General features: G+C 39.6%; 1 protein-coding gene and 1 long non-coding RNA gene across 2 annotated transcripts; both read right to left on the bottom strand.

Annotated features, from left to right (window-relative positions):
- Window positions 1-1,287: 1,287 nt before the first annotated feature.
- LOC148400393 (uncharacterized) lies at window positions 1,288-5,648 on the bottom strand. The gene is made up of 3 exons (XR_015857781.1): window positions 5,368-5,648; window positions 2,776-2,853; window positions 1,288-2,251 (listed from the first exon to the last, which is right to left on the bottom strand). It is a non-coding gene; the product is annotated as an uncharacterized LOC148400393 (long non-coding RNA).
- A 4,310-nt stretch (window positions 5,649-9,958) lies between these two features.
- On the bottom strand, window positions 9,959-21,269 carry ttc17 (tetratricopeptide repeat domain 17). The gene is made up of 26 exons (XM_088370975.1): window positions 21,255-21,269; window positions 20,900-21,134; window positions 20,401-20,490; window positions 19,804-19,973; window positions 19,516-19,627; window positions 18,690-18,821; window positions 18,403-18,512; window positions 18,165-18,312; window positions 17,788-17,927; window positions 17,224-17,384; window positions 16,985-17,097; window positions 16,494-16,646; window positions 15,621-15,736; window positions 15,384-15,540; window positions 15,195-15,266; window positions 14,885-15,109; window positions 14,449-14,668; window positions 14,163-14,282; window positions 13,500-13,786; window positions 13,258-13,411; window positions 13,052-13,172; window positions 12,599-12,758; window positions 12,417-12,500; window positions 12,165-12,284; window positions 10,903-11,046; window positions 9,959-10,812 (listed from the first exon to the last, which is right to left on the bottom strand). Exons 2-26 carry the CDS (start codon window positions 21,065-21,067, stop codon window positions 10,681-10,683), a joined length of 3,609 nt encoding a protein of 1,202 aa, XP_088227101.1. The 5' UTR covers window positions 21,068-21,134; window positions 21,255-21,269; the 3' UTR covers window positions 9,959-10,680.
- Window positions 21,270-21,706: the final 437 nt, after the last annotated feature.

The following is a 21,706-nucleotide window of genomic DNA, read 5'->3' as shown; positions in this document are numbered from 1 at the left end:
AGCTATACAAACAATGTTTGATCAAATGACCACAGCAATCCATAATTTATTAAGAAACGGGCATGAATGTTCTTGGACTTAGTGGATCTGAAAACAACACTCATCCTGTTCAAACCATGAAACAACCTGCTTCATAAAAAGTCTTTTTTAACAAAGAGAGGGAAGATATGGTCTTTTTGGTATTTTAATTGGAAACAAAACAGAAGCAGCACAGTTCTGAAAATTACCGTTAAGTGTGTTTCTGTCCAGGGACTGAAGGTATGGAATGTATTTTGGAATGGTTGAAGTATAGTACAGACACATCTCAACCGACAAAAAGTATAAAGAAACAATTATGGATAGGTATAAAAAGGACTCAGACAAAAGTCAAAGAACAACATCATACGTGTTGCTCATACTCACAATTTGAAAAGACAAATAAAAAAGACAAATAATGGTAACAAAATGATATAATGTAGCTATTAAAACTGATGTCTAGGCTTGAACATCAAGTAAATATGGTAAATGATAGCCATGATGGTGTAATGGTGACGACGGAAATGGTGAGAAGACAACTGTGCTCACCTGATACAATCTGTAGTATGTTTAAAATAAACAAACAAGCAATCTGTTTTGATGTTTTTTGTATTGAAAATTACTTCGTGCATTTTTCTTTTGATGTGTAAATAATGAAGTAAGTCTGTCAAGTGAAAACAACGGCTGTGACTGAGGAGGGGGTGTTTTTCCACAAGGTTAAGCTGCAAACTTTACTTTTCAAGGATACAAAACAGACTAATATGCAAAGATCTGCAAAAATGTAATATGGGGTTTTCATACAATGCTTTGTTCTTGTGAGTTTGATGGGGGGTGGGCTTTATTTACCGACACTTGGTATTTTCTAAAATCCGTAGAAATGACTACAGTACACCAATGTACGCTATGCACAATGCAGCCAAGTAGAGCAGACAGCATGGGTCCATAATGTGTGCAAGAGCGTTATATAAGAGCATTGCTACTAAAAATAGAAATGCAGCAATGGTAAACAGGAGTCTAAACTGTTTGCCTCTGAGCTTTCAAAGGAAACCTGAATGAAAGTTAGATTAAAGCACCATCTCACCCAGAAACAGAGCAGATGCTGATTATAACCGTCGGTGCTTGTAGGCACACACGAGAGGAGTGGTCCTCATCTCTCATGTGAGTGAGTGAGTGAGTGAGTGTGACTGATGAAGTCATCTTGGATTGCCCTGTGACTTTAACAAAACAACACAAGGTGTAAATTCCTAAAAGATGTATCAATTAACCAAAAGATAAGATCAACTATTCCTTTATTTGTCCCAGATGGGTAAAGCTGTAACATTGAGAAATTCAGCACAGTCAAGTTTTCGGTTTATTTGTTTGACTTGCTTCTTTATTTTTTTAAATAAGATTTCAAAGGGTTTTGGTTTAATTTTGTTACTGCATGGGCACCTCTGCATTATGTTAATACAGCTGAATAACACTCATCTTGAAACAATACATTTGTCTTAAAAAAATAAAAAAAATAAAACGACACACAATGTATAAAGGCTTTTAGAAATCATTTTATTTCTATTACATGTTTGATGCATAATGGTAATCTTGTTTTTTACTTAGATTATCCAAAATCATCATACGTATAGAAAGACATTCCAAGGTGTGGACTTGCTTTAGCAAAAATACATTGAATTAAACTTAAAGGATAGCTCCAAACTATAGATATTGAACAAAAAAAACCAAAAAAACGAAATTAATTCAGCACAATTTAAGGCAGTTCAAAACTGGACAAAAACACTCATGGATTTTATAACCTTGCACTACACTGAAAATTCACATAGCCTGGACAGACTGCCAGTAATTTTTTTTTTCCTCTTATGAAATGTGTTTTGTGCTCCAGTTTTACGCATGCCTGCCAAGCAAGGGTGCCATATGTAGAATTATGAATAATTATCATTTTACACATCAGCAACATGGCCATGACAAAAAAAGTATCAAAACAAGAATTCAGACTTGCAACATAAATTACAAATGCACACTGCACACACAAAACATATACTTAGTAAAACTTCATAATATAATGTAAATGTAAAGATACAGTATAAGTACAAATAAATATACAATGTTTCTTCCTACAAAATATCTATGGTATTTCTCATCTCCACTGTAGTACTTACCATACTGTGTTTCTATTCCAGCAGGGGAACTTCTGAATGTTTGTGCATCACTCCTTTCCCTATTTCCGCTACTTCACGGGAACCTGTCCAACAAGGGCAAAAATATTGACAGTTCACAGCATAAACCTCAAATTTCTTATATATGGACGCAATGTCAAGAAATTATAGATGAGAGCCTTTGTGTCAAACCTGCACTGCATCCTTTAATATGTGTGACCTTGGGAGTCACATTAAAAACAAATCTTATCAGTGAGGGATGCACAAAAAGTATTCACGGACAATTATTCTGCAACGTAAATTCCTTTGCCAAACATACAAATGAGACTCAAATAGGGCTAAATGTTGAAAATATTTCGAGCAGTTAAATTATGTCTATTTCAGAAGTGAGACAAACAACATAAAATCATATGCTCTGTGTGCGTACATTAAAATAATACAGCTAAACAAAAGACGTTTTTAAATAGTGATTTGTCTAAAAAAAAGACATTCTTTTGAAAAGAGCTAGATGAGCTTTTTGCACTGTCTAGAAAGGATAATTTATATTTAATATTTAGCAAACATAAAGTTCTGTATCGTATACATTTAGGAAGACGGGTTTGGCCCTTACGTTTGTTTTTGCAGCATTCCCATTTTGTGCTTCCGTGATTTGAGCTGCATGAGTCGTCATCTCCAAAACTGTGCGAACCTGTTTGACAAACAGTAAAATGTACATAAAATATTTGTGCGTGAATAAAGAGAAACCAATTATGCACAGCTTATATAGATTTAATAATGCATAAGTCATTAACAAAAAACTATTGACCAACTGAAATTTAGAGGTGGGAATAATATCACACTACAGTGCTGGACATATCCTTGTGATTAGTTAAAAGGCTTGACATCAAATCTGGAGTTATTCAGATTAATTTAAAGATGACTGGATCAAGAAGACACAGATGAGTGTTTTTCTATCCCAAATTCCCAATCATTTAATAAATTAAACAATAATATCAACACTTCTGGATCAATGTCACTGTAATGTACACAAATAATGGAAATCATTTCTTTACTAGTTGGTGAGTGGTGTACAATTGATTGAGTGGAATTGATGAACAAAGTGTAATTACGGTGATGTTTATTTACAGTTACATTTTTCAAAATAGACCACCTGTCCTACATCTGCTCTTCTATCAAATTACACCATAGCACAAACATAGAATTTGCAGGATTTGATACATCGTGCACATTCACCTGACAAGCATTACACATGCACATAAAATTATTCATATACGCTGCACTACAATATCCCTGAAAGGTTCTGCTGACTTCTATAGTTAGGAAAATACCCACACTATTTTGGTCCTGGAAAGAGTATAAAAGGTGACTCGGACTAAGACCAATAACTAGTATGCTATGTCCATGGGGAACATTGGAGCCGATACCCCAATTTGTGTATGATGGTTGGTGTTACTATTAATTGTTTTCACAAGACACCCGGGGGCACCAAGTGTGTGTGTGTGTGTGTGTGTGTGTGAGAGTGTGTGCGTGTGCGTGTGTGTGTGTGTGTGTGTGTGTGTGTGTGTGTGTGTGTGTGTGGTGTGTGTGTGTAAGACACAAAGGGACAGACAGCTAGATAGGGGAAAAACAGACAGACACGTTACTCCCCAGGCCCAAACAACAGTGTTGTAAAACGAGGTTCACGTCCTCCACAAATGCTTTTTGGGGTAAGGGCTTCCCATCTTCATATATGCACAGCAAGCCCAGACCGCAAAAAGATTCGTAAAGGACAACTCCCAGATCCACTTCTTGTCCACGACTCCTCCGGTCTTCGTCATCACCGTCATTATTATCATTGTGGTTCTGAAGGGTGTGTGTGTGTGTGTGTGTGTGTGTGTGTGTGTGTGTGTGTGTGTGTGTGTGTGTGTGTGTGTGTGTGTGTGTGTGTGTGTGTGTGTGTGTGTGCGTGTGTGTGTGTGTGCGTGCGTGTGAGTGTGTGCGTGCGTGCGTGCGTGCATGTGAGTGTGCATGTGTGTGTGTGAGAGAGAAGCCCACTGGATCAGCACCGCTTTTCAGCCATGCAATGTTGTTATTAAAAAAAGAAGCGTTGTGGACTTTCACACGCAGCTGAGGTTTTCCTGTGATTCCATTGGACGGAACCAATTGTCAACGACCAATTGGAATGCTGCAGAAAAGAGCACCTATTAGCAGATGCTATTAAATACCTGATACACATGAATTGTATACTTATGAGTAACCATGTTGTTTTTATAATAGGTTGTGTGGTTGGATGGTTTTTTATTATTTTTACCATTTGTATTGTTTTACTATTGTGCAGAAACGCTTGACCCATTGTCCAAATTTTCTGTGTGTATATAAATATTAACTGTGTATATATTTTACTTCAACACCTAGAGCAAAAAGTGACCCCACCCTCTGTCTCGGTTTCCACGGGAGTCGTCCAAGCGTTTTTCATGCGTGGACGAGTCTTTCAGCCGGTCACGATCCAACCCGCCCCACCACTACACCCCCCCCCCCCCATCTGTCTCGAGCTCAACAGAGCCAGACGCCACTGACGCAGCACACGGCGTGCTCACTTTCAGCAGTCACGACTCAAGCCTCGACGCGCACAAAGGGACAAAAAACTGCAAATAAGGACTCAAATGTCACTATCGAGGTCTATTTGAGGCGGTGAGCAGATTTTTATTTGATTATTTCATTTCAGTTTTACCTAAAACACCATCATAAATCGGAGGGGTCTTTGTCATCACATTTGAATTAGAAAAAAAGACAAATCTATCAAAACAAATACACCCTAAATGTGTTTGGTGAAAAATGAAAGTGCACTGAATGTATTTGTAATCCCCGGAGTGGTGTATACGGACATTGTGGAAAAGAGCACTTCAGCACCACAATGAGAGGACAGCTCCCCACTCGTAACACAAAAGCATATATATTTAAAGCTGTAATACCCGATCTTAATAGCTCATATTTCCATTAAAGAGCTAATAGCAAACACCCTATTGCCAATGCATGCAATCATCACCACATCTACTCGTAGTATTCCTAATAGGGTGATTCCCTTTGTGGAAAAAGATCCCCCAAACAATAACATTTACTTCTCAGCTACAAAGAGCAATGGCATGAACCAAAACTGAAAATGACATAAATGATGCAAAACAGGAAGACGCAAGATAGAAGACAAAGGTTCCACAATACTCACCACGCAAGCTTGAGGAGTGTCACCATGCAGGAAAATAAAAGACCAAATAAAACTGTTCTCTGCTTTAAAATGTGCTCGTGCTTTTCGGTTCTTCCTACTGTGCACACACTGTACTCTTGAATGGTGTGCCTTTTATAGGAGTGATGCCCCCTATCTATTTCTGGATCACGATCCAACCCTGTTTCTATTTTTAGCACGCGCGTGATGAAAAAAAAGAGGGAAAAAAAGAAAAGCTCACAGAGGTTCCTTGGAGGAATTTCGTGTGTGCAGCCTTCATCACCCCCCGCCCATTTACCCTCCTCAACCCCCATCCCACCCTCTCTCTCGTGCATGGTTATTGCGCGTGCACAGAGGCGTCTCCTCAACACACTGGGTGGAAATGCATACGCATCTTCTGCAGATTGAAAATGCAGGCATGGCCAATGTACAATTTGCCTCTAAAGAAAACAAAGCAAAGTAATCATAAATCACTCTAATCTCTACAAATGACATCCAACACAATTGTATCTATTGAACAAAATGTCAACAAAAAAAAGTGACTTCCTTCTCTTGATGGCTGCGTCAGTGTTGACGTCAGGTGGAGAATCTCCCGCTTTGAAGATGGACGCAGGAGCATCCATGCACAGCTTCTGGGGCCATTGTGGATCCCAAAATAAAAAAAAAAGAAAGAGAGGAAAAAAAGTGCACCAAATAAACATGCGTGATTTTTTTTTTTTTTTTTAAAGGAGCGAGATGCCGTGAATAAAATGAAATCCCCTCCTTCTCTGCCGTCACAATGGAAAGACCATTTTATTATTTGCGCACACCTCAGGCTTGCCTCGTGATTGGAAGCTCCACAGCGATAACGTAAAATGTTTGCAACATGCGCCTCAGCTGGTGATCATGAGGACAAATACTAAAGCCTTCAGGTTGGGTTTCCCCCTCCAGCAGAGCCACGCACAGGCTCCAGGTGTTGACCCCCTCCACGTGTGATGATGCAGAACTACCGAAAGAGGTGGAGGGCTGCGGACCACTCCACCTCAACCCCATCCCCCTGCCTCCCCCTGCACAGGGCAGAATGCTGAAACGCGTAGTAACGGAGCACCGCTTGGCCGACTGATGATGCTATTTTTAACTCCCATCCTCAACATGCCTGCCGCTGCGGCTTTCTCTGCTCAAGGTGGCCTACTACTGTACACAGGGCTGGTGCATGGTGAATGGTCAATAGCGCTGAATGCACAAAGATGATCGGGTAAAATGACGATCCAACAGCGCATCCGGCGGCTTCCAGCCTTTGTGGCGAAATAGAAAAACACAAAACATGCAATTACTTTCACTAAGTGCTGAAAGAAAGAAAGAAAGAAAGAAAGAAAGAAAGAAAGAAAGAAAGAAAGAAAGAAAGAAAGAAAGAAAGAAAGAAAGAAAGAAAGAAAGAAAGAAAGAAGCGGCAGTTGCATATACAACAACGTTGAAGTGGAACTATCCGTGGTGCTGAAGTCAATACTGCGTCTGGTCACCTTTGCAACTTTTGTCGGCCCATAAAAGGACCATTCAAGTCACAAACGCAAACAACCACGGCACATTTCACTTGTTGGTTTTAGTAAGGTGAGAGCCAGCCAGTGTAGCGTGATTCCCACTCTGTGACTGAAAATGTGTGAGTGTGAATGCTTGGGCTCAATGTGCCCTGTGATTGCCTGGCGACGAGAGTTACGGGTGTCGTCTGCCTGTTCATCCACATAATGTGATATAAGATTCAGCTTTTTCAAAAACATATTTACTTACTTACATTTCACTTGATTGTTTTTTTTTTTTTAATTCATGGCATTACGTTATTTTTCATACTAAAAATGAAATAGTACACACGATCAATACTGTAGATAAAGTACTCAAACAAGCAAATCCAATCATTTTGATCCTCTTAAAGTTCTTCTTACTTATACTGTGGAAGTTTCTCCTCCTGGTTATATTATGTAATGTTTTAGTGAATGAAGCAATGCACTCGTGTCATGTTCGGCTCAAATCAGGTCCTGCGCTGTTTTTCTGCAGCAACTATAAAAAGTCACTATCACTGAATTATGTAATACCTTGCAGCAACATCCGTTACTATACTAGGCAGTGCTGTGCTAAAAATACAAGCTCAGATGTGAGACGATGCATTGGAACACAATGATCATCAAAAGTTTAGTGTTGGAAGAAATGCCAAACTTTGGACAGGAGTTTGCCAATGACTTGAACAATGAATGAGGGGATCATAACAGGCTCTCTCTTTTAAAAATGTACACTTTCATGTCAAAAATGAAATAATTTTAGAGTCCATGGACAACGTGTGCAAGGGATGCTGCTTGTATGTTAATAGCCTGCTAAATTCTTGTGAGAGTGCACATTTGTCTCACAAATGCAGTAAGCAAGCTACCTGCCTGAGTTACTCCAGCAGTGAATATACTACCAGTCTGAAAACACTCAATGGGTTCAGAGTCTCACACGCTCATTCAATGCAGTGGCGCTGTGGTGTGCCAAGTCACATGCCTGTTACATAACAAGGCTCCTACTGCTGGGCTCAACGTCCCTAACAAATCTATGCATGCTTTGATGCACATGGGCTATTTATATACTGCATCTAAGATAGGGCTGGTCAAAAATACAACTCCGTTCAATTATTCATTCAGAAACATTTCCTTGCAGAGCTGGCACAGAGTTATGTTGGACAGGAATAGACCAAGGGGCTAACAATAAATAATGCACATTAGCAATGCAGGAGTCTGTTCAGAGGGTGGGGGTAAATAAACCTGCATGCATCGCGTTTGTATTTATAGCCCAGTGTGCATATGCTTCAGCCTCTCTGCAACCATCCTGTTCTTTTACTGGGTTCTAAAAATAGCAGACTGCACTGTGCTTGTGCCATTTTTAGGTCTTGTGATTTAAGTGTGTGGGGGTGGAGAGATGTAGCATGAAAGAAAAATGGTTCACACTTGTGCTATGTAGTTGCACTTGTGTCTGTGAATGAATTCTTTCATTCAACCCAAAGCATTAGATTGATAATTTGCTGCCAATTGCGTCTTGGTTTTATTGCTATAAGAACCTACAATGCCTAACAGGAATGGTCAGGTTGAGGATACGACTGTTACGTCACAAATAATCATGCTGAATTAAAATAAGCAAATCAGCCAATCGTAATTCGGTATGTCTATCATGGGAATTGTAATGTGAAGCATGTCAGAATTTTATTATGACGCAAAATGTAGCATCTGATTTGATTAATGTGCAAGTGATTATGCTAAATTAGAGACACCAGGTAGATGGACTGTTAAAGCAGGTGTACTATTTCATGTTACTTCCCAACACTTGTAGCCAAAATTGTCTTCACGTTTAATAACTTTGGGAGGATGCAAAAATTTGTGTTACCTAACCCCTTCAAAACAAATAGTTTCACTGAGGTCACATTTCAAGACCATTCACCCATCAATTATTTATGTATAGTATGTAATATGATGAGACAATTATATGGTTTCACAATCATAATGGCCCTCTAATAGCAGACCAGACTGTGAGTTGTGTGATAGCTGATAACCTGGCAGCCCAAGAGGCCAATATAGTAACAGATTTTTATTAAACAGACTCCACAACCTGATTGGCCTCTGTGGCACTTTTTGACTAGTTTAAATCCCCCAGCAGAGATTGTTTCTTTGTAGGTATAGATATATGCTCTTTCAGAATACATACAATTGAATTCATGCCCTAAGGGTGCGGCATCAGGGGTGCAGCATCAGCTTCCACAGGTAGACAGATGACACAAAAGTGTGTCTCCTGATGATAGAATGCCAATTGATAACCTTCATTACTGAACTTTAGATACTAAGTCATGGCCATAGACCAGGACAAAAAGAGGTCTTGACTAAGTACAAATATGCTAACAGAAAACAAGAGCGAGTAATTGTATGAAAATGTTAAGCTCGTGTTGCACCTAAACTCAAGTATAAACTATGTTGAAATAAATTGAAGACAGATTGAACTTACATGTTCTGTTCAAACTGAATTTAGGTACTATGATTTAATCAAGGTCATCCAATCAATAAGGGTTCTTGTTTAAAAAGTCTTGATATTACAGCATTTTACAATATGGAATAATATGCCAATTGTCCTTGTCTCTGTGCACAGCAAGCACAATTTTCAAGATGCATCCTTGAAAATGTTCTAAATGTAGCACCAGAACCTTGAGTTATTTTTGAAGCATCTTGGACACTGAAGTAGATCCTCAGCAGGTTTCAGTGACGTAAAATCATTGGCATGCATCCGATGAAAATCTGTAACAGACCCAAACTATTCAAGACAATTAGCATGTACCGTATAAGGTGACCTTGTAATAACAGCGACGGGTTTGTTTAATGCAAGACCACAGGCGGCAAGTGCAAACATTTCAAAATATAACTGGGTTTAAATGGTTTTAAATCAAACAGCGGTTTCTTCAAAAAGTCTGACGGTGCCACCATGTGGTCAGTTCGACGCATACAAGCAGGCGTTCGGATATAGGGAGGTAAGCTGTCAACCGGGGTGTTTATGTGCTTTTTATTTCCCAAAGAGAAATAAATGACGCAAAAACACCACAAAACATCAGTTGAAATCCACATACTGCCTTTAATATTGTACATTTAATACAGATTCCACCTTCTATGGCCAGAAGGAAATCCATTTTTTTCTTTTGTCTGATTACCTTTAAAAGCAAACGCAGCATAATTAATTTTTTTTAACTTTTTCATTAAATTAGCTTTGAGCAAATAATTTTTTAGGTCCCTTATAAATAGGAATGATGACAAAAGTGCGAAAATTACCGTCCATTTCATGAGCGGAAACAATGAGGGCATATATTGTTGAAAACTATCTGACTACTGAGATTTGAAGCACATTCCACATTCCATCTCAGCAATGGCTTGATGGACATAATACATTGTTGTAACCCTTTCAATTAAAACTTATCATTAAAATAAATTTAAAACACAGCACTGTCTCCTGGCCACATGGTGCACACATTTCGGTATTGCTGTATTTTGTAATTGTATGAGAACTGTTAAGGTTTTCCCTTTTATTTTTAATGCCAACTCTTGCATACATATTAAAAGGTCATAATCAATATTTGCCAAATTTGACTTCCCTTCCACATTTTCAAACATAAAGTGTTAGAACTGTGCACTTACTGTAAGTGTTTAGAATACTGTAGCTGTTGTAGAACTTACAAGAGGCTGAATGGAAGTTTTTCCTTTTGCACAAGTTAACTGCAGGCTCTAACAAGAACATACATGTGCTATTTATCTATTGTGGGTAGGATGCTGACAACTTTGATTAAGGATGACGACGTTCTCTCTTGGTAAGAAGGTAACACTGAATGGTTCTCAGGCGGTCTTTGGCAGGGGCAAACTCTGGCTGCAGTTTCAACGTGGACTCATACCAGTGCATTGCTTTTTCAAACTCCTCCTGTCATAAAACAAAAAACAGAAAGAATGTGTCCATACGGGCTCATCCACTTCATTGATCCAAGTGGGGTGAAAATAATGATTGATTTACCATAGCAATGTAGACATTGGCAAGAGTGAAGTGGTTAACTACAAAGTGTGGAGTAATTTCAACAGCCATACGAGCAACTGTAAGAGCATCCTCCCACAGTCGAGCATTCTGAAAGATGTTGGCCAGGCTGATAAGGGGAACATCCTGGTTAAGAGTGGGGAAAAACACATCAGGAACTAGAAAACACCAAATGCATGTCAACTTGAAATACACGGATGCTACCTGTGACAGGGACATCACAAGAGTGTAGTTTCATTTTGCAGGGCAAGTACTTTGTTAGTACTGGAATACCGCGCAATGGACTTTGACTCGAATTCCATGTTTTTTCAATAAATTTCTTTTTCCCGCTACTCTGCGATGAAATACTACTTTCAAGAGAGAATGAATTCTCAGTATTCTAAGTAGGAGTGTTAGCCCGATCCTAATCACATGGATTTGCTGTGCATTTTTCAATTTTAGAGATGTTGACTTAAGATTACTTTAATAACCAATAGATCTGTCAATTATTTCTTCTACTAGTTGATAATTGAACTATAAAAATATTTTTTTCCAAATCCCCATTGCTGTATTATATAAAAACAAGACATTAATTCAAACTGACTGAGCAGGAAATACACGCACATTTTATTATGATTTATGTTAACATTAAGTTGCTGATATGGTCCACAACATGATTGAAAAGAAAGCCAGCAAATTGTCTTAAATACTGTGGATCATGAGTACAAGAGCCAATTTGTGCATGAGAGTTGCAGTTATCATTTTTGTCCACTTGGTGTCACCATTTTTGCATACAAAACAACACAATTGGACAAGCTTGGACACTGATTCTTTACCCTAAAGTTGACCCAGAAAGAAATTAATATGAATAAACACTCTGTACGGCCCCTGAATTGTCTCCTCTTTTCAGTGCAACGTCATCGTCATCTGACATGCTCAGCCATTCTCAGGCAGGTTGTGGCTTGAATGTTTGATGGGTGTGCACAAGCACATGTGTAGGTATGCAAAATATTTATTGAAAAATATTTTGATACTGACAATACAGTCAAGATCGCAACATCAAAAGTTAGGTACAATATGGCTTTTGGCAATTAGTTGTTTTGACTGTCTTTCTGAATACAGAGCCATTATAAATAAATTCCAAGTTGATCCAATACTGCAGAGAGGACGTTTCACACCACCACAAAGGACGAATGCGCTCATTGAAAAAAATCGGAGGGGAAAATATCTCATTGACGAACGCTAAAGGAAGAGGGATTACTTACCTTCATGTGATAGGGTGCGTAATTGAGGGCCTGTCGTAAGCAGTCAATTGCTCTCTTCCCTTGACCTTTCACTCTCCAATAAAGTGCAGCCATACTGGATAATACCCATGATGTCTGGTTCTAGAAAAGATCATATTCTCAGCAAAACATTTGATTTAAAAGCCCATAATGATCATATTATAGAGTTGTCGCAAAATCCAAATTTTGACTGACACTATACCAGCATATACCGCAATATAAATTCCGACTTACCTTCTCCAATACTTTAGCAATTCGAGTCCCCACCTGTTCAAAGGACTGAGGAGAGAATTCTTCTTTACCAAGGTTTTGCAGGACCTGAGGTCAGGGCCATCAAAATTATGTTACGATAATATACTTTGAGTATTTGATGATGATTTTTTTTTTTTCTCCATTTGACCTGTTCTTTGGCCTACCTCACTGAGTTGGCTCTCTCCTGTGTAGTGGATGGTGGCTCGATTAGCCATGCCTACAAGGTGGTCAAGGGTGTGCATACTGGCAGCGAGGTTTGCATTGCATAAAGGCTCGACAGCTGGCTCCTGGAGTGGGGTAGCAAAATCTATATGCTCTGTGATGCTGTGGGAAGGAAGCATTGAAAACATTGTCATAACACTAAACCATAGATGTATAGGTGATCCTCGGTTTACAGTGGTCTAGCATACTACGGTTCAAGGTTATGAACAGCGTGCAATGAAGTAATTTACACTGCAGCATAAGAATACACTGTCACGTGGCACAGGAAGACACGTGATTTGCTTGTTTTATATTCATGGCATATTTCATCCACTTATGACATTTATGCCTTCAAACTCATGGTCATTGCCTTCATTGTTGGATAACGTGGAAATTTCACGGGAGAAAAAGCTTACTCGATGTTCTTGGCAGACACGGCGAGCCAAGTGCTAGCTGCAGTGGTGAGATCAACCCTTCGTGTGCGCTGACACTCCTCTGGCCCTGGCCACCCAAGGCTTGTATAATCCCTCCGGCGGCCTGCCCAAAGAAGAAGACGTAGATTTAGGGGTCCAGCACCTTTCAATACGTGTCCTCAATTCACACTGACTTAAGTCAATGGTACCTGGAGGACCTGCTGATGGGATAGTTGGTCCGCTAATTTCCAGAATAGAATGTCCTTCAGATGCTGGCTCTGCACCCTGGCTATCATCAGAGATGGCCACATTCTCAGACCCATCCGCCTTTGCCTTTCTTACTCTCTTTACTTGAAAGGTGATCTGATAATTAACATCAAAGATACAATCAAAAAGGCCAAATAATAGGTTTATTACCGCGGCTTATTCTACACGGTCAGTTTTTCATTACCCATTCTGAACCATCATCATCTTCACAGTTTCCAAAGCAGGGCCCTCCACCACCACGGGGCCCCATCACACGGTCATTCTTGAGCACCCGTATTCCTCGCAAGTCACCTCGTTTGCCACCGACATCCAAAGCCCCCTCAAAAGCTCCCATCAGGTCTTCTTTGAGCTGCCACTCCTCCTCACCTTCACCCCCTCCATCTGCAAGTGAGGGAGTTGTCCTTGAAGAAGAGTGAGCAGCCTGCCGTTTTCCCGCAGCCTCACCAGACCCATTTGTGTCCAAGATGACCTCTGCAGCAGAGAAACAGAGATTGCAATTAGGGAAGAACAAGTACCGATACCAGGAGAAGATCTGTGCCGATGATACCAGCTTTATTTCAAAGTATTGGTAATAGCGACGACGGCTGATACCATATTGGCTGCGGTTTTGTGACCTTTTGCCATAATCTGTCATTGTTTTGGGAGGGAAATTGTAGGTATCAGAAGTACTAGTATTGGTGAATACTTGAGTACTTTTACTGGAAAGAAAAGTGGTATTGAACCTCCGTAATTGCAATTATGTCAAATAACAATTAAGATGATGCCTTATTGGAATTTTAGATATTACTTTGATGAATCCTCACTATTTTCCATAGTTACTGACAGTGACTCTAGATAAAATCCATACTTTCAAAGTGCAGAGAGTCCTCGATGGCTGAAATGGAAGAAGTCTGCTGTTTTTCTTCATCGCCCCCCCACTCCTCCAGCTGGATGGCAAGTTCATCTTCAGCACCGCAAGCAGAACCCTCTGGACCAACACACATTGGGTCAAAGCCATTAGAAAAAACACTGACTGATCAATGGTCTAGTAACATGATAATATGATGATCTTATCTGCTTCAATAAGTTACAAAATTAGGTGTAAAAAAAATAAAAATACAAATGGCGAGACCATTTGTATCAAAGTTACTCACGTGAGCAGGGTTGTTGGTTTGAAAGATTATAAAGGAAGGGATAAAACTGTAGACAACGCAAAAGAGGTATGCTAGCACGACACTGTTGACAGGCAGCAAAGGATGAGGAAGAAGTCAAGGAGGACACAGCTGTCATCAGTGTGTGGCGAAACAAGGCCAGAGCTCCTGTCACATTGCCCTGGGCCAACTGCAAGCTCACCAAGCTGAGGAGTGCATGGGGCTGGTGGAAGAAAAGTGAAGGTGTTCAAATACCAAAATGTAGTTTTGGTACTGAACACAAGTATGTCTATTTCTAACAGTGTAAATACACACATTAATAGTGTTAACATGTTTCAGGTTATGCACTGGCAATGTACTCCTGATTAGTTGGCAGCTGCCAATTTGGTTTGCTGCTACTACAATATTACAAGAAAGTGACAAACCCATGTGTAGTTACCTCAGTTGCATTGTAAGCCAGCGATTGCTCCACCAGTGTTTGCGATTGGGTGGTCAATCCATAATGTAGCATCAAATTTGCAGCATTTGTGAGGGGCAAATGGCGGTGGGATGGTGGGGTTTTCATCCACACTTGCCGCAGGCATTGCAGGGCAAGACTGCCATTTCCTTGGGCCCGCCAGAATAGAGATGCTTCATTGTAGATCTGCCAGCTGTACAATTTGTCCTGACAAAGATATGCATGAGGATAATGTACACATTGTAGGATTAGCATATCAAAGTATTGTGTGTTTTAAGGGGAACTTGCTTACTAATTTCATTATTTCAGCAATTCTGGAACCAATTTGTTCCAATGTCCAACCACCACTCCGGAGCTGTAATATCTGTAATCACACACAATGATGATATTTCAGCTCTCTTTTACACAACTGCAAGATACAATGTTGCATCTAACAGTTTATTTATGAATTAAACACAGAAAAAAACACATCAGCAGACACCTGGGAGGCATAGGGATCTGGAAGCTTCCTGTCTTCCAGAAGCCAGTCCAGTGAAGAAGGCAACGGAGGGGAATGTACTTGGGCGAGAGAACCACACTCTGGCAGGGCCACTGTTTGAGGAGGACTATGAGTCCCATAAAGGAAAGATGCCACTGAGCTGGATGTGCATAGATAGAATACAATTAGTTGCATTACCAACCCACAAAATACACGCAGATCTTGAATGTGCGTACTTGCCTGTGATTCTTGGTTTCAGACAAAAGGTGGTAAGTTGGCAACAAATGTGCAGCAGGGACACTTGGGTATTCACTAATGCAGTATGACCTCTGAGGCCACAACAGCTTCTGCATATCCTAGAAAATAAACATGAATTCATGAGGTAAAATCAATTTTACTGAACAACTCAAGACCAAGCTTAATGTAAAGTGGCAAATTTCAACTGAAAAATTCAAGAGGAGTGAATTGGTGAAAATTTACTTGGCTTGTAAAAAAAAAAAAAAACAGTAAAAATAATTGAGTCTCTGGAGGGTTGGTCCAACCCTGAAGTTAAACAAACCCTGCATCCCTGATTATCTGTCGGCGAACACGTTGTTTTGCACGCCTCACTTTTATCTTGTAACAGGTGATACACTAATTTAAATATTAAGATGAGCAGCTAAGGTTGTAATAAGGCAGCTCAGCTGAGTGATGACCGAAAGCCACTTTGAAGCACTGAACCAAACTGTCTAAAACACAAAGTTACGGCTAAGAATACCTGCATTACATTTTTTGGGGGATGAACAGATTAGCATTAGCTAAGAGTGTTTTGTTTCTAAAAGTGGCACTATAATTACTGTACATTTTTTTAATGTGCAATTACCTTTCAACTCTCAATGGTATAGAACTTTATTCAAAGGTATCAGAATTTATCACAATAAAAGATCTTCGACACAAAAATAAATAAAAAATGTTCCAATATCTGTTCTGCTTAACAAAATGCACGTGAACCAAAATTACCATAACACAAATACATACTATCTGTAAAATGTCTTTTTCACAATGTCACAATTTAAAGTGTGAAAAGAGTTTGCTGTAAACAGCAATCAACTGTAATTACTGTATCCATCTTGCCTGTGTGTCATCATGATGACTGCTCCAGAGGGCAGCAACAGGGTCCTGGTCACCTGACACAGAAGGATGGAGCTGAGGGCTGCGTGTTGACTGGTTTGAACTCTGATCTGAGACAAGTGCCACACTGGATGCCACTGATATCTCTTCGCCAAACTACGAAGACAGAAAGGCCAATAATACCAGTCAGTGTTCTTTACTTGATTGTCTATTTTGCCGCCAGTTTTTTTTTTTTTAACCTTAGCTTTTTTTGAACAAGCGGGGACATACAGTCAATAAGCGGTCATGAATACCCAGAGTTTTAAAAGTTTGTAAAAATATTGAAAACAATCTACAGGTGCCAAACCACGAGTATGTGTAGCTACACTGTAAATCTGTATGCAATCAGTGACAGGACATATCCAAATTCTGCCACATTGAGAGAAACTGAATATCACATATGGCATGTTTTTCCAATATTGTGCAGCCCTATTGTCAATACTGACAACACTTACTTGGACAAAATGGACATGTTCAAACAGGTCACCACGGTGATAGCGCACAGGCAGATCGAACGGGCAGTGAAGGCTGCGCTGCTGTTGACTCAGGCGGCAAATTTGATGGTTCCCTGTGCCAATAAAATACTTCAGACTTAGATTAAAACAATTATTGGATCTGTTGTTATTTTGCAAGTAAATTTGCTTTCTAATATTATTACATCACTTTATAGCATTACATTCGCCTCCAATTTTACCAAGTTGAGCTTCTTTGGCCATTTGGGTCTCATGGATAATGTTGTGCAGGATCTGCTCTTCCTGCAACAGCTTGTGTTTATCCAGTGCCTCCTGCTGGCGAAGGTAGTGGTCATGCTGCTTTTGGTATTCCTTGAGCTCGTTCAGGGTTCTCTGCAGTGACCTATACATACAGAACCATAGTTACAGCTACGTATACAATCATATAGAAAAAATCTCATCGCTTAACTGCATTATTGAGTTTCACATATTTGTATCAAGAAAAAGACAAAAAATCTGTTCTAAATCTTGTGGTGAAAGTTGGGCAGTGTTTTAGTAATATAGTCATGTTTGCAGCATTTTGGTGGTTTACTGTTCGTAAAGATTGTCTTCACCCAAGACACATTTATGTCACAAACCATTTCAGGTAATCAAAAAAACAGAATGAAACACACACAAAGCACCATGTAGAGGTAAAATATTACTAAAGTGACAATCAAATGTAAGCAATTTAAAACAATCAGAGTACGCACTTCTTAAGTAGTTATGTTTAACATTTGCTAAAATGGACACGTGCAAGTTCATACCTGTGCTGGGCTTCTAGGCGCTGCTCAAGCTTTTGCTGGCACAGCACAGCATGCTTCCTCCTCAAGGCCAACTCAAAGCCTGGCTGGGCCTGTAATGCCTGTTCATAACACAACACTGAGTGGTTGTATTCCCCAAGCATCTGGTAGGGCAGAGAATGTCGGAACAAACAGATTTATAGATTGCACATTGCTGGTTTTCGGGGAACAATAATTCTTACTATATAAAAACGGACTTGTATTTCATCATTCCACTGACCGTAATAAGAAAACTCAATGTTTTGTGCGATATTTTGGGGGTGTAAATAATACAAAGTGAACCTTGCTGTTTTTAGATAAAACTGGCACTAATGCAGTAATGTGGGCAATTTCTAACTCACAGCATAAATGTTTCCCAAGGTGTAGTGACTGGTAAACAAGTCAGAGGGCAGGTCCAAGGCAGCGTGGGCTAGAACGGCAGCATCTGCTGAGAAATGAGCACGGTGCAGGATGTTGGCCATATTAACCAGGGCTATATCCTTGTGAGGCCTAACGACACACAAAAGCGAGGGAATATGAACATATGTGGCTGCTCTCCAGCAAGTAATTGAAGCATCCTTGTGATGAGGCTGACGATACCTAAGGGAAAAGTGCAGAGCGCGCACCACACAGTCCATTGCCCTTTGAGGCTCGTTCTTCATACGCCAAAAAAATGAAGCCATGTTGTACAGCACCCATGATGATGTATTCTGGAACATACGGACAGACATGATTACATTTTTGTGTTGGAATACTGTTCTGACCTCTGGAGCTTCTTTCTTTTAATACTTCACACGGTAGTCCTTTTGATAGCTTGCAAACACATTAATACGAAGAGCCAGAAGTTTTTCACGTTATGTGCTTGTAACAAAATGTCAAGCGCTTACCCTCAGTAATGCTTGATGGATGCGATGGCCTACCACGTCTATACTGTGGCCCAGTTTATGTGACAAAGCATTATAAATTGGGTCCTCCTTGGAAAGTAATGGGGAGGTAAGATTTGCCCTCTCTTGCACACCCTGCAATATACCAGTAAGAATACAGACATGTTAAGTCTGCTCACATTCATAGTTAGGTGCATATAACAAGACCTTCTTGCATAACACAGAATACGTGTTCCTTAACAGTACGACAATAAAGAATGCCATACAACTACAGTAATATTAGAGCTGCACGATTATGGCCAAAATAGGAATCTGATTATTTTGATCAATATTGGAATCACTGTCATTTATCACAATTATTCATAATGTTACAAAATCAGGTGTATTTTCAGTGCACTACTTTTCAGCAAAAGTTTATAAACAGTTTTAAGGGCCAATGACTTTTTGAATATTAATTAATATACAAGAGGAGGGTGCAAAAATAGACATCTCATGGGTGAAATTAGTCACATTATATGACGATTGCATCTTTTTCAGATTTTATTTATATTGTATGTTTAAAAAGCATTGTGTGCTTTCCCTTTTTTTCCTATTTTCTCTTTTCTTCATGCATTTGCGCCCACCTGTGTATATTGTTTAACCCAAAAATTTAACATACCTTTACAAACCCCAACACAAGCTTATTCTTTTAATTAATTTAAAAGAAATGAAACAACTTTCAAGAGATACATAAACTGGACGGCAGCGATCACTATGTACAACGTTGGTTTTACATCACATCTACTTAAAAATTATGATATTCTGATGATAAGCTGACCATAATACTCACCCTGAGATGGTGGAACGCATGGATGCTATAAGGTAGTTCTAACACTCTTGCACAGTCTGGCTCTTCCAGATCGGGAGGCAGAGCCGAAAGTAAATCCACATAGTCTTCGGGGCTACGCACAAGAGGGCAGAGGTACAATTCATTAAATACATGAAGACAATTGTTAAGCAAATTAGTAAAGTAAAGGTCACTCAAGGAGGAAGAGAAGAAATCATTTCCAAATAGCCCTTGCTTATGGCATTTCATGACATCTCACATGTTTTTTGGGAAAGGAAGTGCAAGACTTACCGAATATCTTTACTCTCTAAGGAGACGTAAGTGCCATCATACAGGTCGAGGTCACCAAGAGGTACTTTGGCCATAATGCAATCTGCATCCTCTCTGTAGTGTCGCTGCTCTAGTCCTGTATCCCTGTCCTCATTTTCTTCAATGTGAATTTTTTGTGCCACGAGCAGCTTCTGCTCAAAATTAAGAAAAAGGAACAGTCACAGGTGTTAGAGAGATAATCGTATTCAATTTAAATAAATACAGTAATCCCCTGCAAACAAAGAGACGCTCCAAGCGCAAAGTAAAGCGTAACTGACAATGGCTTAAACTAAATTTATTTATGGATTAAACAACAAATAGACCACAAACAAGGTATTCTAACAGTTAAAACGAATTCAAATTTTACTTATATTAGTTACCCTTAAACATACAGTATTAATACGGTACAGATAAAGTAAGATTTTTTTTTTAACCCACTGATTGGAAATTGGCTCAAAAATCCAGATTGAGTAATAGCTTATACTCCTAACGTCCACTAACAACCCAGGCTAAACTTAACACTTGCCAGGTATACCAAGCTTAGCTGTCAACGAAAAGATATCGGGAAAACTCACTCACCTCCAGTTTCTTGAGGTAGTTAACACGAGATTCTTGTCTCATGAAAATTACCACGTCATGCGGATGCTTGAGATTCAAAGGTGAATCGACCTACAAGTTTCGTACGGGGAAAGAACCCAAATATCAAACTTGAGGCAAAATAATAACACTCGTCTAAACAATTTCAATGCTCTCCATCCAAGACTCCCCGATGAGTTGTCACGTAAACAAATCGCAACTGTTAAGCTTATTAATCAATGACTTAAAAGGCAGCATATTGGGACGCTGACAGCTGGTATGTTTTGGTCATCTTGACCTCACCAACTCTACTTCGCGTAAGCTCAAGTCGGCGCTTTACTACGCTTTGTCGGCGGGGAAACAGATCTGACATAGCTCAAGTGAGCCAACAAAACTACATGATTAAAACCCGAACAAACTAAATGAATATATATGTTACTGGTAAAGCTAACAGAGATAGCATCTGGAGCTAGCAATAGAGAGGCTCAATGAGCTGTCATACTTGCTGTTGTATTTTTCCATCCTCGGTGACAACCCAGTGGGTCGTAGCGTCTCCGGCGTCCACTATGAGTATGCAGAGGAGAATGAAAAGCTTTCCCCGAAACGTTTTTCGCGAACAGCTGACTCGACAGGGAAAGGAGTCCAGACTGATTTTCTCGATGTCCGCCATTTTTCTGTCTCCTTAGCGCTGTGGCAACAGCTGAGCGACCTCCGACCGCATCGTGGCGCTCAACTCACTTAGCACCCCAAGAGACCGAAACAAACGTGATACACACGATGGGCTCTTTTAGCGAAGAAGCACAAATCAAATTATTGTGTGCGTACTGTAAGAGAAATTTTATTGTTTCCATCCATACCTGCAGCATTTCTTTTTTCCCCCCACTGGAACAATCTACATGAAGATTCAGACTGGAAAACTCAAACCAGCCTCTAAGAAATAAAAAAAAAAGTTCATTTGCGAGTCCAGTGACTTTCATTGGATCGATATAATCACTGAATAGTGAATTGATTCTTCAAAATAAGTCAATTGAATACACTCATTAGATCATTAGAAAAATATAAACTTAACATTTTTTTGTGCTTCTGTACCTTAATCATATGAGGCTTGTGATCATCTGATTAAAGGTGTCACGTATATTTGTTTGTGTGTACGTACGGTGTTAAAATGATGATTGTAAATATGAACTATTTGTATAATTAGGATCAGGTCAAAAATTAGCTATGTTGATTTTGGGGCCTCTGTAGTACCAAAACTTATTAGTTTGTGTGAATAAGTTAACATGTACCATTTAGATTGTGCACTGAGTAG

Source organism: Syngnathus floridae, chromosome 3 (genome assembly GCF_059516105.1).
Source record: "Syngnathus floridae isolate MCC-2025c chromosome 3, RoL_Sflo_1.0, whole genome shotgun sequence".
In the NCBI taxonomy this organism is placed as follows: Eukaryota; Metazoa; Chordata; class Actinopteri; order Syngnathiformes; family Syngnathidae; genus Syngnathus; species Syngnathus floridae.
Note: the sequence above shows the minus strand (reverse complement) of the source record. Positions and strands in the feature narration are given on the sequence as shown.

Bases quoted from the DNA above. Each gene is read 5' to 3' on its own strand.
- ttc17 (XM_088370975.1), bottom strand. From the start codon at position 21,067: ATGGCGGACATCGAGAAAATCAGTCTGGACTCCTTTCCCTGTCGAGTC. The intron at 19,628-19,803 runs GTAAGTCTTGCA...TCTTGTGCGTAG, and splicing joins TTAGAGAGTAAAGATATTCG to CCCCGAAGACTATGTGGATT. The intron at 15,541-15,620 runs GCAAGTACGCAC...ATGCACATCCAG, and splicing joins TCTGAAACCAAGAATCACAG to CTCAGTGGCATCTTTCCTTT.